This window comes from Drosophila persimilis, unplaced genomic scaffold (assembly GCF_003286085.1).
Source record: "Drosophila persimilis strain 14011-0111.01,24,50 unplaced genomic scaffold, DperRS2 tig00000824-arrow-arrow-pilon, whole genome shotgun sequence".
In the NCBI taxonomy this organism is placed as follows: Eukaryota; Metazoa; Arthropoda; class Insecta; order Diptera; family Drosophilidae; genus Drosophila; species Drosophila persimilis.
Genome location: NW_020825358.1, coordinates 101,798 through 112,043, shown reverse-complemented (window position 1 = coordinate 112,043; position 10,246 = coordinate 101,798). Strand labels below are relative to the sequence as shown.

The following is a 10,246-nucleotide window of genomic DNA, read 5'->3' as shown; positions in this document are numbered from 1 at the left end:
AGAAGTTGAACTACTTATTTGCTTGCGAATGCTGCGATTCCCCAAACACCCTCTGAATGCAAATTTCCTGAATGGCAGAATACAGGGAATGAGGCTCTTCTGTTGCCCTTTAAGCTGCTTTGCCGATTTCTGACGTTCGGCTTACAGCATTTCAAACTTTTGGTTTAATGAAGTTCTTAGTCTTCGAACTGCATTCATAACTCTCTCTGATTGTCCAACCAATCGTTATTTATTTCCCATTGCATGGACAAATTTCTCCCATTTGGTCCATCAATCAATCAATTCATTCAGCCATGGCCCGTGTGGCCGGGCAACAAAAAGTTTGACTGCAAACAAATTGGGAATTTTAATAAAAATTCTTGCGCTAAATTACGCTCAACAATCACGGCCAAAGCGGTCACCTTTCCCGGACTACCAGGCTACCAGCCTCTAATCCCCACACCGCCCCCACTGGGAATTCCCAATCTCCCCATTGTCAATGTCCAACTGTTCGCTTAAGTGGTGTTAAGTATTTGAAAATCTCTGCTGCTCTGCTGCTCTGCTGCGCTGCTGCCCATCCCCCTCACCCCTCTGATGCTTTGCGGCCGCCTTCCGTTTTATTGTTTTACGACAGTTGGCCAAATACTTTGGCTAGCTAAAGTTTTGCCCTCATGGTCATCCAATTGTCTGTGATTTACGAAGGTTTCTCTCCACCATCCACCATCCCCCCATCCCCCATCCTCTATCCCACCCGCCCAGGAAGGCCCACCCGTCAGGAAGGCAGCCAGGCAGAACCCACAACCGAACAGAACTCCAGCGACATTTAGTGATATTGATTTATTGCTGCTCCCGTTTGGCAGCTCAAATCTGCTCGTAGCTCTCGATGACGCCGTGCGCGCGCACTGCCTTCAAGTCCCGGAGGCACTGCTCGACGGGTGTGACCACGCAGAGCGGCTTACGGCCACTGTAGTAGGCACTGCTGGGCCGGGCGTAGCTCACCTGGCGCTTGTCCAGCCAGGCGGTGATCTCGTCCAGGCACAGGCACTGCCAGGGATTCCCCTCGATGCTGATGTGCCGCAGCCGGAGCAGATACTGGGCTGCCTGGAGCGATGGCAGAAAGCTGAGGCGGTTATTGTTGATGTCCAGGCGGGAGAGGTGCTCGAAAGTCTCCAGCATGTCTTCCTCGATCTGCTCCAGTCGATTCTCGCCGATGGCGAGCACCTGCAGGCGTCGCAGGGGGGCGAACATGCGCACGTCCAGGGCCGTCAGCTTGTTGCCGCCGAGGCGCAGCTCTCGCAGATGGGGCAGGGCGGAGAGGGACAGCGGATGGAGCTCCACGATACTATTTCTGCTCAGATCCAGATGGGTGAGGCGTCCTAGAAGGGAGCCTCCAAAGACCCTGGCTCCCAGCTGCCTAATGCTATTCCTGCTCAAGTCGAGTCGTTGCAAGGCCGTCAGATTTGAGAATACTTCATCGGGCAGGGCCGAGATTTTGTTGCCCTGCAGTTGGAGGGACTCGAGGGCGCTCAGGCCCTGGAAGGCCCTCGGGTGGATCTTGCTGATTTGGTTTAGCCACAGATTGAGCGTCCTGAGGTCGCCCAGCTTGTCGAACACTGAATCCTCCAGGACTTTCACATTGTTGGAGCTGTAGTCGAGCAGCAGGAGCGGAGCTCGTCCGCTGGGACCCGTGAAAAGGCTTCCCTTGATCTCACAAAGGTTGTTGTTGGACACGTTGAGCAAGCGCAGCCGTGGCAGTGCCAGGAAGAGGCCCATGTCGAGGTTCTCCAGCCAATTGCTGTCCAGATGCAGCTCCTCCAGGTTGGGCAGTCCCCGCAGCCGGCGCCAAAGGAACTACACGAACGAAAAACGATAAAGATACTCCAGCTCCAGACAGCTTCTGCAGTGCTTTGTTCTTGGCGTCTACTTACGTCTCTCACGTTGTTGTTGCCGATGGAGAGGTAGCGAAGGTTCGCGATCTCCCCCAGGGTCACGTTCACCTGCTCATTGGTGGTCAGGTCGAGAAACTGCAGCTCCTTCAAGCCCCTGAAGGCATTCGGCTCCACCTCCGCTATCAGGTTGTTGGAGAAGTTGGCGTACACCAGATTTGGCAGTCGGTTCATCAGCTTCCCCGTGATCAGCCGTATGTCGTTGAAGCTCACGTCTAAGTTGCGCAGCGATGAGTTCTTGGGAAAGTGCTCCTCCTTGAGCTCTTCCAGCTGGCAGCGAGTCAGGTTGAGCCGTTCCAGCTGCCTGAGGTCCCGCAGGCCCCTCTCGCCCAGCGTCAGGCCACCCGACTCCGACAGATCCAAGTGCAGTAGCCTGGACAGGCACAGGTCTGGCAATGCCCTGGGATCGTCGCCCTCGATGCCGGTGTGCTCGTTGACCACCCTTACGCTCCGCCAATCGTCCTGCACGTATCCATTGAGCTGTTGGAGGCTTTCGATTTCGCGGCAGATGTGACTGCCCAACCCTAGATCTTCGCACTCCTGGAGATCCTTGGCTGTCGCCTCGAAGCAAATCAGGAGCAGCGCAAGCAGAAGCTTCAACGCCGGCATTCTGAGCACTAAACTGATGTTGCTCCGAACGGAGTTCTTGGCTTTGTGTTTATTTGTAATCCATCCAGCGCAAACCCGTTTCTGTTCGGCTCGGGCCAGGCAGAATGCCAACGATAAGCCGGTTTCCATTGGCGAACAAGTGCAGCCCATGCAAGGAGGAGAGCAGAGGGCAACCGTCCAGAGGTTACTGATCCGCAAGTGGACTCTATTCCATTCTCATTCTCCCCTCTACCGTCCCGACGGCGACGAGGCCTGGCCCGCTCAGGTCGGATGAGCATGGCGGAACTCTAGCGCTCTAGCGATTTTATTTACAATAATTAAAATATACAGCTACCGATCGGGGCGTGGCATGTCTTTTCGATAGGCAGAAAAATAAACGTACACTTTTTCACGGTTTTCGAACCCCACGATCCTCTCCATACATTTTGTAAGTCTTTGTAGGCCAAGCAATAATTTTTGTGCTATTTCCTTATATGTATGTACATTAGAGTGGATCGATTTGTAAGGCAATCCGCTATCCTCCTGGCTACGCCTTAATCTGAAGGCAACTCTGGATGCTGCTATCCGCCCAGGAGATACAGCAGTGGGTCGTTCGAAGCCAATGAAGTCCATAAGTCTCACCAATTCCAAAACTGCAAATCACTCGAGCACTAAAGACCGCACTATATGCAAAAGAAGGCTCTCGAAAATGGAAACTACCTCTTAAGACAGACATTAAAATTTAAGGTTTGCTTCAAAATTATTTCGTGATTCAATATTTTGTTTCCTGGTTGCGTTTTTGGTTGTCGTTTTTGATTTCAATCATCTCGTGCCTCTCGTGATTGAAGTTCACACAATTGCGACAATAAATCCATAAAATCAGGAACATATTTCCGATCACAGCCAGCCAGCGCACGTCTAGATCGATCCACAAATAGCTTAGAAAACTAATAACTAATATCTTCACATGGCTGGGGCTGTTCAAGGATTTGCTTCCGATCACAAAAAGCCATGGCACGCCCAGAACACAGGATACGCTGCTCTGGACGGCTCTGCATGGCTTCATGGGCGTTCAAGGCGCCCTGCTCCATTTGATTCTGGGCCCGCGTAGCTGTGGCTTCCGGCCAGCTTCCAATCTATGGAATCGTCAAGTTCCCGCAACGATCAATAGGGCTATCATAAGCATTCCTATAAGTCTAGCTGGCAATGAGAATCGATCGACTTGAGTTCAATTTGCCCTTAAGCCCTTGCAGGCATTTGGCTTCAAATCCGCTATGAGGTTGTAAGTCGAATCATGGGCTTCCCTGCGATGAGCTCCCGTTCAGGATGCCAACGCCCAGCTAGTTTCCATCCGAAGTTTTATTGGGGTATACAACATGAGTGAGAAGTGGAAAAGAGGGGAGAACAAAAGCTTAGATAAACCTATGGTGACCACATCTGAGATTATTTTCACCCCATGATGACAAATGGAGTTTCAAGAATATTATGGGGTTTTTCATGATTTGTTCCTTGGAAAGGCGATAAGATCTGACCACGACAGCTGACTCAACCGATTATCAGCTCTCAATTAATGTTCAAAGAACATGGCATCCTGTGAAGAAACAAAATGGGTTAACCACATCATTTGGGGGTACGTTAATACTCACAATCAGGAATGTGGCGCCGAGGAGGACCGCCTTCATACGCACATCCAGCTCCCTGGGAAAGCTGATGCCGAAGAAGTCGGCGTCCGTGAAGAATTCCCGCACCAGACCCGACCACTGCTTGGAGATCCTGCCCACCTTTGCGCCAGTCAGGGATACCACCTGCAGAACATAGCCATGAGTAGAAAATGAAATGAGAGTGCCCCCAACTAGTCGCTGCTTACATGAAAGTCCACGTTGCCCCACAGGGAACACGTGCAGAGCGGACCCTCGATGCGGTAGACCTTTTCGCCCAAGTGATTGAGTATGCGGAACGAGGGCCACCCCACGGACCACTCCTGCTCGATGGTGCCAATGACGTTACCGGGCGGCGCAAAGACCTCAATGCTCTGCAGGCAGCAGGGGAAGCAGCAGGCCGAGCAGGCCAGCGGACGGTGCATGTGGATGATCTCCCGAGGCGAGTTGTCCAGGATCCTCAGGTGGAAGGGCCGCGAGGTGGCGCAGCAGTTCCGGGTGCAGCAATCGCTATCCTCCACCGCGTAGAACACCTTCTGGCCGGATGCGTTGAGGATGGTGTACTTATTGCTGGTCTCGAAGCCGGTTAAGACTTCGGTTAGTTCCACTTTCTGCTTGACCAAGAGCTGGTCCACAATTGTCAGGTAGTCCAGTCCGTATGGTGCATTGGGGTTCTGCGGATTCCTTCCAGGGCGCGATTCCAGAATTCCCGGCTGATTCACGATGGCATCCACCGATCCGTAGGGTCGTCCAAATCTGCTGCTTGACATGATTCCTCAACCTCTCGCTGGCTACTGATGGCTGATTTCTGCTGGACAGTTCCGGGACTCACAAGTCCGACTTAAAAATAATACAAGTGCGATAAATAAGTGCAGATATTATGGGCAGGGCGATACGACAATGACTCAATACACAATCCACGAGCCTTCCGCTCTTACGAATACGTCATGCACTACTATATCCTATGTCCAAGGGTAGCACTCTGTTGACTTTGGTTTTGTTTTATTAAACCAATCCGAGTAATACATTTGAATACATAAATATAAGAATATCTTCTGAAAACTTAAACGTAACATCAAGGTAGATTATTGTATTGCATACTTGTTTGTTTTATGTGTTAGATATATTATGTATAAGACACTCAGTGTACGGATTAAAGTACATGGTTCACGTGGGAGTTCCCTGTTCCCTGTTTCACTGTGCATCGTTGTAGAGGTACAAAAAATTCATAAAGGAAGCAGTTATTCGTTGAAGATTGCGGCTGTGGCAAAGGAGCGAAAATGCCAACGTGTTACTTAAGCGTAGTAGATACGAATATCCATCCCGGCAATGTCCATTCGGGGGACACCTGAGCGTGTCCTTAGCATTAACAAAGATTCCAGTATTTGTATTCCATTTTCATTTTTAAGCATTTGGTAGAGAGTCGTCAGCTTTGGCCATCAGCGGACTAGTACGCGGTGCAGAGACCACTGCAACAGCAGGCCTCAGATTGTTAGAGCATGCCGGGTCCGTCGGTCTCTCGGTTGCCGGACTTCTCAAAGAACATTGCATCCTGGGTGGGGGCAAAGGCAGGGAAAGATTCACATTAGTATGTCTGATTGGTTGATCGGTTGCAACGCGGAGCGGTGCGGGGCTAGCCTAATCGAACAAAGCTGGACTTGGACTGGATCGGGCTGGGCGCACAACGACCTTACCTCAGCACCAACGTAGCCTGCGTCGCACCCGCTTCGCAATCTTAGGCCGACAAAAGTGAACGCTGTACAACTGAGTTGTGGCAAGCCCATTTCATCGATTAGAGCGGCAAGCCTCAGCGTCAGCAACGGAACTACTTACAATCAAGAATGTGGCGCCGAGGAGGACCGCCTTCATGCGCACATCCAGGTCCAGGGGGAAGCTGATGCCGAAGAAGTCGGCATCCGTGAAGATCTCACGCGCCAGTCCAGACCACTGCTTCGAGATCTTGCCAATTTTCTCGCCAGTCAGCGACACCACCTGAGGAGGGGAGCAATTCGAATTCGAGTAAAGAAAGTGTTCAGTAAACCCAATGGAAAATCAAACCCACATTGAACTCCACGTCGCCGCAGAGGGAGTAGGTGCACAAGGGGCCCTCAATGCGCAGCACTGTGTCCCCGATGTGGTTGAGGATGCGGAACGAGGGCGAGCAGATGGACCACTCCTGCTCGATGGTGCCGATCACGTTACCGGGCGGCGCCGAGACCTCAATGCTCTGCAGGCAGCAGGGGAAGCAGCAGGCCGAACAGGCCAGCGGACGGTGCATGTGGATGACCTCCTGGCGGTAGTTGTCGAACACCTTCATTTCGAAGGGTCGCGACGGACCGCAGCAGTTGCGCGTGCAGCAGTCGTTGTCCTCCACCGCGTAGTACACCTTCTGGCCAAGCGCGTTCTTGATGGAGAACTTGTTGTTGGTCTCGAAGCCGGTGAAGGCCTCGAGCAGCTCCACCTTCTGCTTAACCAAAAGCTGGTCGATAGTCGTAAGGTATTCCAATCCGCGCGGACAGTTCGGAATTCCGGCTGGTATACTCATCCAGTCGCCTAGAACAGGGCGGAATCAATTAGAGTTGGTCTTCGCGTAATCTTACGTCCCAAATTGAATCAACGCGCACAAAAGGCACATCTTGTTTATCTCGTTGCCAGTGTGTCAATTGGTCAATGTCGCCACACAATTGCTGGCCCCACTAATTGAAGGCCTCACAGCAGGGGAGGCCCAGCCCCAGTGCACGGCCCATTGTTCGACTTCAAGGCACGTATCAAGGCTTTTGTATCTAATCTCTGCGAAGAAGATAAGCTTTATGGCAAAATCTCATGTGCTCTCCCCCCCGTTAAACCTCGAATTTCATCATTAGAGCAACACATCGCACGAGAAGCCTGAATGGGTTCTAATTGATTGATTTTAGCTAGTTCTGGTCCTAAGAGTCGCCCAAAGAAGGAGTACTGGGTACTGTACTGGGTGGTTCCATCCAGCTCACCTTCTGTCCTCTTCGCTTATGTAGTAGTCGTAGCCCTTTCGCTTGGCGGACTTGTTCAGACGCATCGTGTGTCGCAGCTTCTTGGGCAGCGGCTTGTTCGCCTCTCGGCAGACCAGCTGCTTGAGCGTCTGCGATCTGGAGCAGAGGTGAGTGTACTTGCTGTAGATCGTGTGCCAGATGAGGCGTATCACCTTTGAGCCGCCGCTAACACCGGCGCCTCTCTGCTCCCCATGCTCGCCGCTCAAATCCAATGTGGAAATGTAATTTGAGGCAGCACCTGGGGCAGGGACTGCGACTGCGACTGCGACTGATTCTCCTGCGGTTGACATGGCGAACGCGATTGAATGACGACCACTTGCAAAGCTGTACAGAGATGAACTGAGCCGTCTGGCACCGTCCGAGCACACAAGTTGACATCTACCGAGGCTGTGTGTGCGTTTGTGTGTGCGGAAAATCAACGTAGTCTACATAGTCGAGCGTTTTAAATGCCGCTTTGTGTTACTTTATTGGTCCAATTAAGGCTTCCCGATAAGCGTCGGGCTCCGCACGGAGCCGTTGAGTTTCGGACGGACATCAGAAGAGCAAAGAACACTCTGACAATGACGGCAGGCAAACGCATCTCATCTATGGACCTGATAAGCACAAGAGCCCGCCGAATCTCTCGGGGCTAGGCAAATATTTACCCACGGCATATTTCGGTTTTTCAGTTTAGTGTTAGATCGAACACTTTGTTCTGCCCCGATTCCCCACCTCAACATCCACGAGCGGCTTTCTGCTGCGATTCTGGATGATGGGTTCATTGGATGCGGCCCCGGAGAACGTTAACGGTACTTTAGCTGATTGGACAGTATCGCGAGTGGCGGTGCATTGACACGGCACGTAAACAAACAGAGATGCGGCTGTATTGATAACTTGCCTCCGCCCATTCCGGGTCCCATGCCCGGCTGCGGCTGAGCGGGCGGCATTCCTGGCTGCGTGACAATCGGCTGCTGCGGTGCTCCGGCCGGACCCGGTGGATATCCAAAGTGCTGCGGCGGTCCCGCCGGCCCGGGGGCATAGCCGAAGGACTGCTGCGGCGAAGGTCCTCCTCCGCCTCCGCCTCCGCCCATATATGGCGGCTGTCCTGCCCCATAGGGTGGTGCCTCTCCGTAGGGCGGCATCTGTGGCACTGGAGCGTAACCCTGTGGCTGCTGGCCCGGCACAAAACCCTGCAAACACAAAGAGTAGAGTCGAGTGAGGAATGCTCAATGGGTGGGCGTTCTGCGGAGTACTTTGTTCCGTTCGTAAAATCTATTAATAATTTGTTCCGCTTATCAAGTTCTATTCGCTTAGGATCGGGGGAAACAAAAGCAAATGAAACGTGTTAATCCTGTTTCTGGTTTCTGCTGGGGCTCGACCTCGAACCTTTCTCTTCACCGTTCCGCTGCTTTCTGACCAATAACTTTTGTATAATCACAAAAACTAAGCGTAGGACGCTTCCACTTGATAAGCCAGCCCCGTGCAGATTGGCTAATAGCTGTGTTAATATTTACAAACGACAAGCAATGATTGATACTGAAGATTCCTGAGGTATGACGTCATGGATGTGACGCCCCCTAGTCGGTCTCTGGGGACAGACGGCCCCGTGTCATGACTCACGTAGTTCATTGGCGGCTGTCCCGGCGGCTGGTGGTGCGGCGATGGTGCGTACGGATGATTTGGGGCCGCTGGCGGAGGATAGCCGTAGCCCTCGGCTGGCGGTGCGTTTGGCTGGTATCCAGCCCCGAATCCCGGCGGCACGTAGCCCCCCTGGTTCACGTTGCTGTGCATTGTCTCCTCTGATGTTCTCCTTGTGCGTTGTTCTTGCTGCCCGACTGCGGCGTTTTCGTTGCCACGCCCCAAACGAATTCGCAAACAACGCTGCTTTATTTTGCTTTTGTTTTGCACGCACTTTCTTCGTTTTTAATTGCGAGATTATTCGATCAGCTGGCTGTTGTTATCATTATCGACCTGTCGATTTATCGGTCAAATATACCGAAGTATATTTTCAAAATATACCGATAAAAATATACCAAAATATAACCACTCAACAGCCCCTGTATTTAAACAGGTGAACAGCTTGTGTTTAAACCGCGAAAAATTAGTACTCCATCCACGATATGTCTTTCACTTGAACTTTGCTAAAATTCTTAAACTTTTACAATTTTCGTTGAGAGGTCTACTGGTCGGGAAATCTAATTCCTCGATTTTGATATTCGTTTTAGTATTATTAGCTAATTAGGAGGGCTAGGGGCCTTAACACATAATTTTTTACGATTGATGAATCATTTTTTCACATGAAAATCGCAGCCAATGACTGCCGCATGTTCTCTCGCTCTTTCAGTCTTATGTATCGGCTGAAAAAAAACATGGAAATAAAGAGAGGAATTATTGCACTCCGTTTATCCCGTTTCCACCTATTTTATTCGAATTTTAAAATATTTTATCTTTTCCATTTTTCCGCAACATCTCTCTCTCTCTCTCTCACTGTTCACACCAGCCGTTATAACTCTCTTTCCTCCGCCGGGAGGGGCATGGCTCACGACACACTGCACGAGGAAGAGTGTGAGAGCGAGATGTTGCCTTCCTGCTTCAAAATTTAAAATCTGCCGCGCACCGCTGTGGTTGCAATTTTGTGTTATCGATTATTCTTTTTGCTCTTTGCTCGCGGATAACAGGTGACGCCGCCATGTTGTTGCTATTGACCCATAGATGGCGCTAGGCGTCAATACGTCTGGCAGCCCGGATCGCAGCCCAGCCTCCCATGGTGTTATGACATTATACTTTGCTGCAAAGAGAGAGACGAAATGAGAGAAAGAGCGCAAAATAAGTGGTCGTAGCCAGACACCTAGACACCTCTTCCGGCTATCAGGCTATGAACTGTGGTCCTATTTGTGGCAAAATCATGTTTTCCAACACACACAGCCAGCCAGTCAGCTAGTAAAATTGGATCTGAAAAGTGTAACAATCGAACGGCAGCAGTGCTCCCAGCTGTACCGGAGAGCCAAGATGGCGCATATATTTATACCGCTCTGTTTTCAGAGTTAGTCAGTCGGAATAGTTTTATGTC

The 10,246-nt window shown here is 51.2% G+C and overlaps 3 protein-coding genes across 6 annotated transcripts; all 3 read right to left on the bottom strand.

Annotated features, from left to right (window-relative positions):
- Positions 1–833: 833 nt before the first annotated feature.
- LOC6600262 (insulin-like growth factor-binding protein complex acid labile subunit) lies at positions 834–2,758 on the bottom strand. The gene is made up of 2 exons (XM_002025391.2): positions 1,908–2,758; positions 834–1,830 (listed from the first exon to the last, which is right to left on the bottom strand). The coding sequence occupies exons 1-2, from the start codon at positions 2,682–2,684 to the stop codon at positions 841–843; spliced, it is 1,767 nt and encodes a 588-aa protein (XP_002025427.2). The 5' UTR covers positions 2,685–2,758; the 3' UTR covers positions 834–840.
- Positions 2,759–3,854: 1,096 nt separating this feature from the next.
- On the bottom strand, positions 3,855–5,122 carry LOC6600264 (phospholipid scramblase 1). Of its 2 annotated transcripts, XM_002025393.2 has the most exons (3): positions 4,381–5,122; positions 4,160–4,318; positions 3,855–4,104 (listed from the first exon to the last, which is right to left on the bottom strand). In XM_002025393.2, the coding sequence occupies exons 1-3, from the start codon at positions 4,939–4,941 to the stop codon at positions 4,081–4,083; spliced, it is 744 nt and encodes a 247-aa protein (XP_002025429.1). In that variant the 5' UTR covers positions 4,942–5,122; the 3' UTR covers positions 3,855–4,080. The 2 variants fall into 2 exon arrangements, with proteins under 2 accessions (XP_002025429.1, XP_026849067.1); XM_026993266.1 differs by having other exon boundaries at positions 3,855–4,318.
- Positions 5,123–5,156: 34 nt separating this feature from the next.
- On the bottom strand, positions 5,157–9,103 carry LOC6600265 (phospholipid scramblase 1). 3 transcript variants are annotated; one of them, XM_026993263.1, is made up of 5 exons: positions 8,797–9,103; positions 8,075–8,366; positions 6,234–6,724; positions 6,005–6,163; positions 5,157–5,723 (listed from the first exon to the last, which is right to left on the bottom strand). In XM_026993263.1, the coding sequence occupies exons 1-5, from the start codon at positions 8,965–8,967 to the stop codon at positions 5,664–5,666; spliced, it is 1,173 nt and encodes a 390-aa protein (XP_026849064.1). In that variant the 5' UTR covers positions 8,968–9,103; the 3' UTR covers positions 5,157–5,663. The 3 variants fall into 3 exon arrangements, with proteins under 3 accessions (XP_026849064.1, XP_026849065.1, XP_026849066.1); XM_026993264.1 differs by lacking the exon at positions 8,797–9,103 and adding an exon at positions 8,430–8,555; XM_026993265.1 differs by lacking the exons at positions 8,075–8,366; positions 8,797–9,103 and adding an exon at positions 7,159–7,180.
- Positions 9,104–10,246: the final 1,143 nt, after the last annotated feature.

Bases quoted from the DNA above. Each gene is read 5' to 3' on its own strand.
- LOC6600262 (XM_002025391.2), bottom strand. From the start codon at position 2,684: ATGGGCTGCACTTGTTCGCCAATGGAAACCGGCTTATCGTTGGCATTC. The intron at 1,831-1,907 runs GTAAGTAGACGC...TCGTTCGTGTAG, and splicing joins GCAACAACAACGTGAGAGAC to TTCCTTTGGCGCCGGCTGCG.
- LOC6600264 (XM_026993266.1), bottom strand. From the start codon at position 4,941: ATGTCAAGCAGCAGATTTGGACGACCCTACGGATCGGTGGATGCCATC. The intron at 4,319-4,380 runs GTAAGCAGCGAC...TATGTTCTGCAG, and splicing joins GGGGCAACGTGGACTTTCAT to GTGGTATCCCTGACTGGCGC.
- LOC6600265 (XM_026993263.1), bottom strand. From the start codon at position 8,967: ATGCACAGCAACGTGAACCAGGGGGGCTACGTGCCGCCGGGATTCGGG. The intron at 6,725-8,074 runs GCAAGTTATCAA...GCCCTGTTCTAG, and splicing joins GGGACCCGGAATGGGCGGAG to GCGACTGGATGAGTATACCA. The intron at 5,724-6,004 runs GTAAGTAGTTCC...GCCCCCACCCAG, and splicing joins TCGGCGCCACATTCTTGATT to GATGCAATGTTCTTTGAGAA.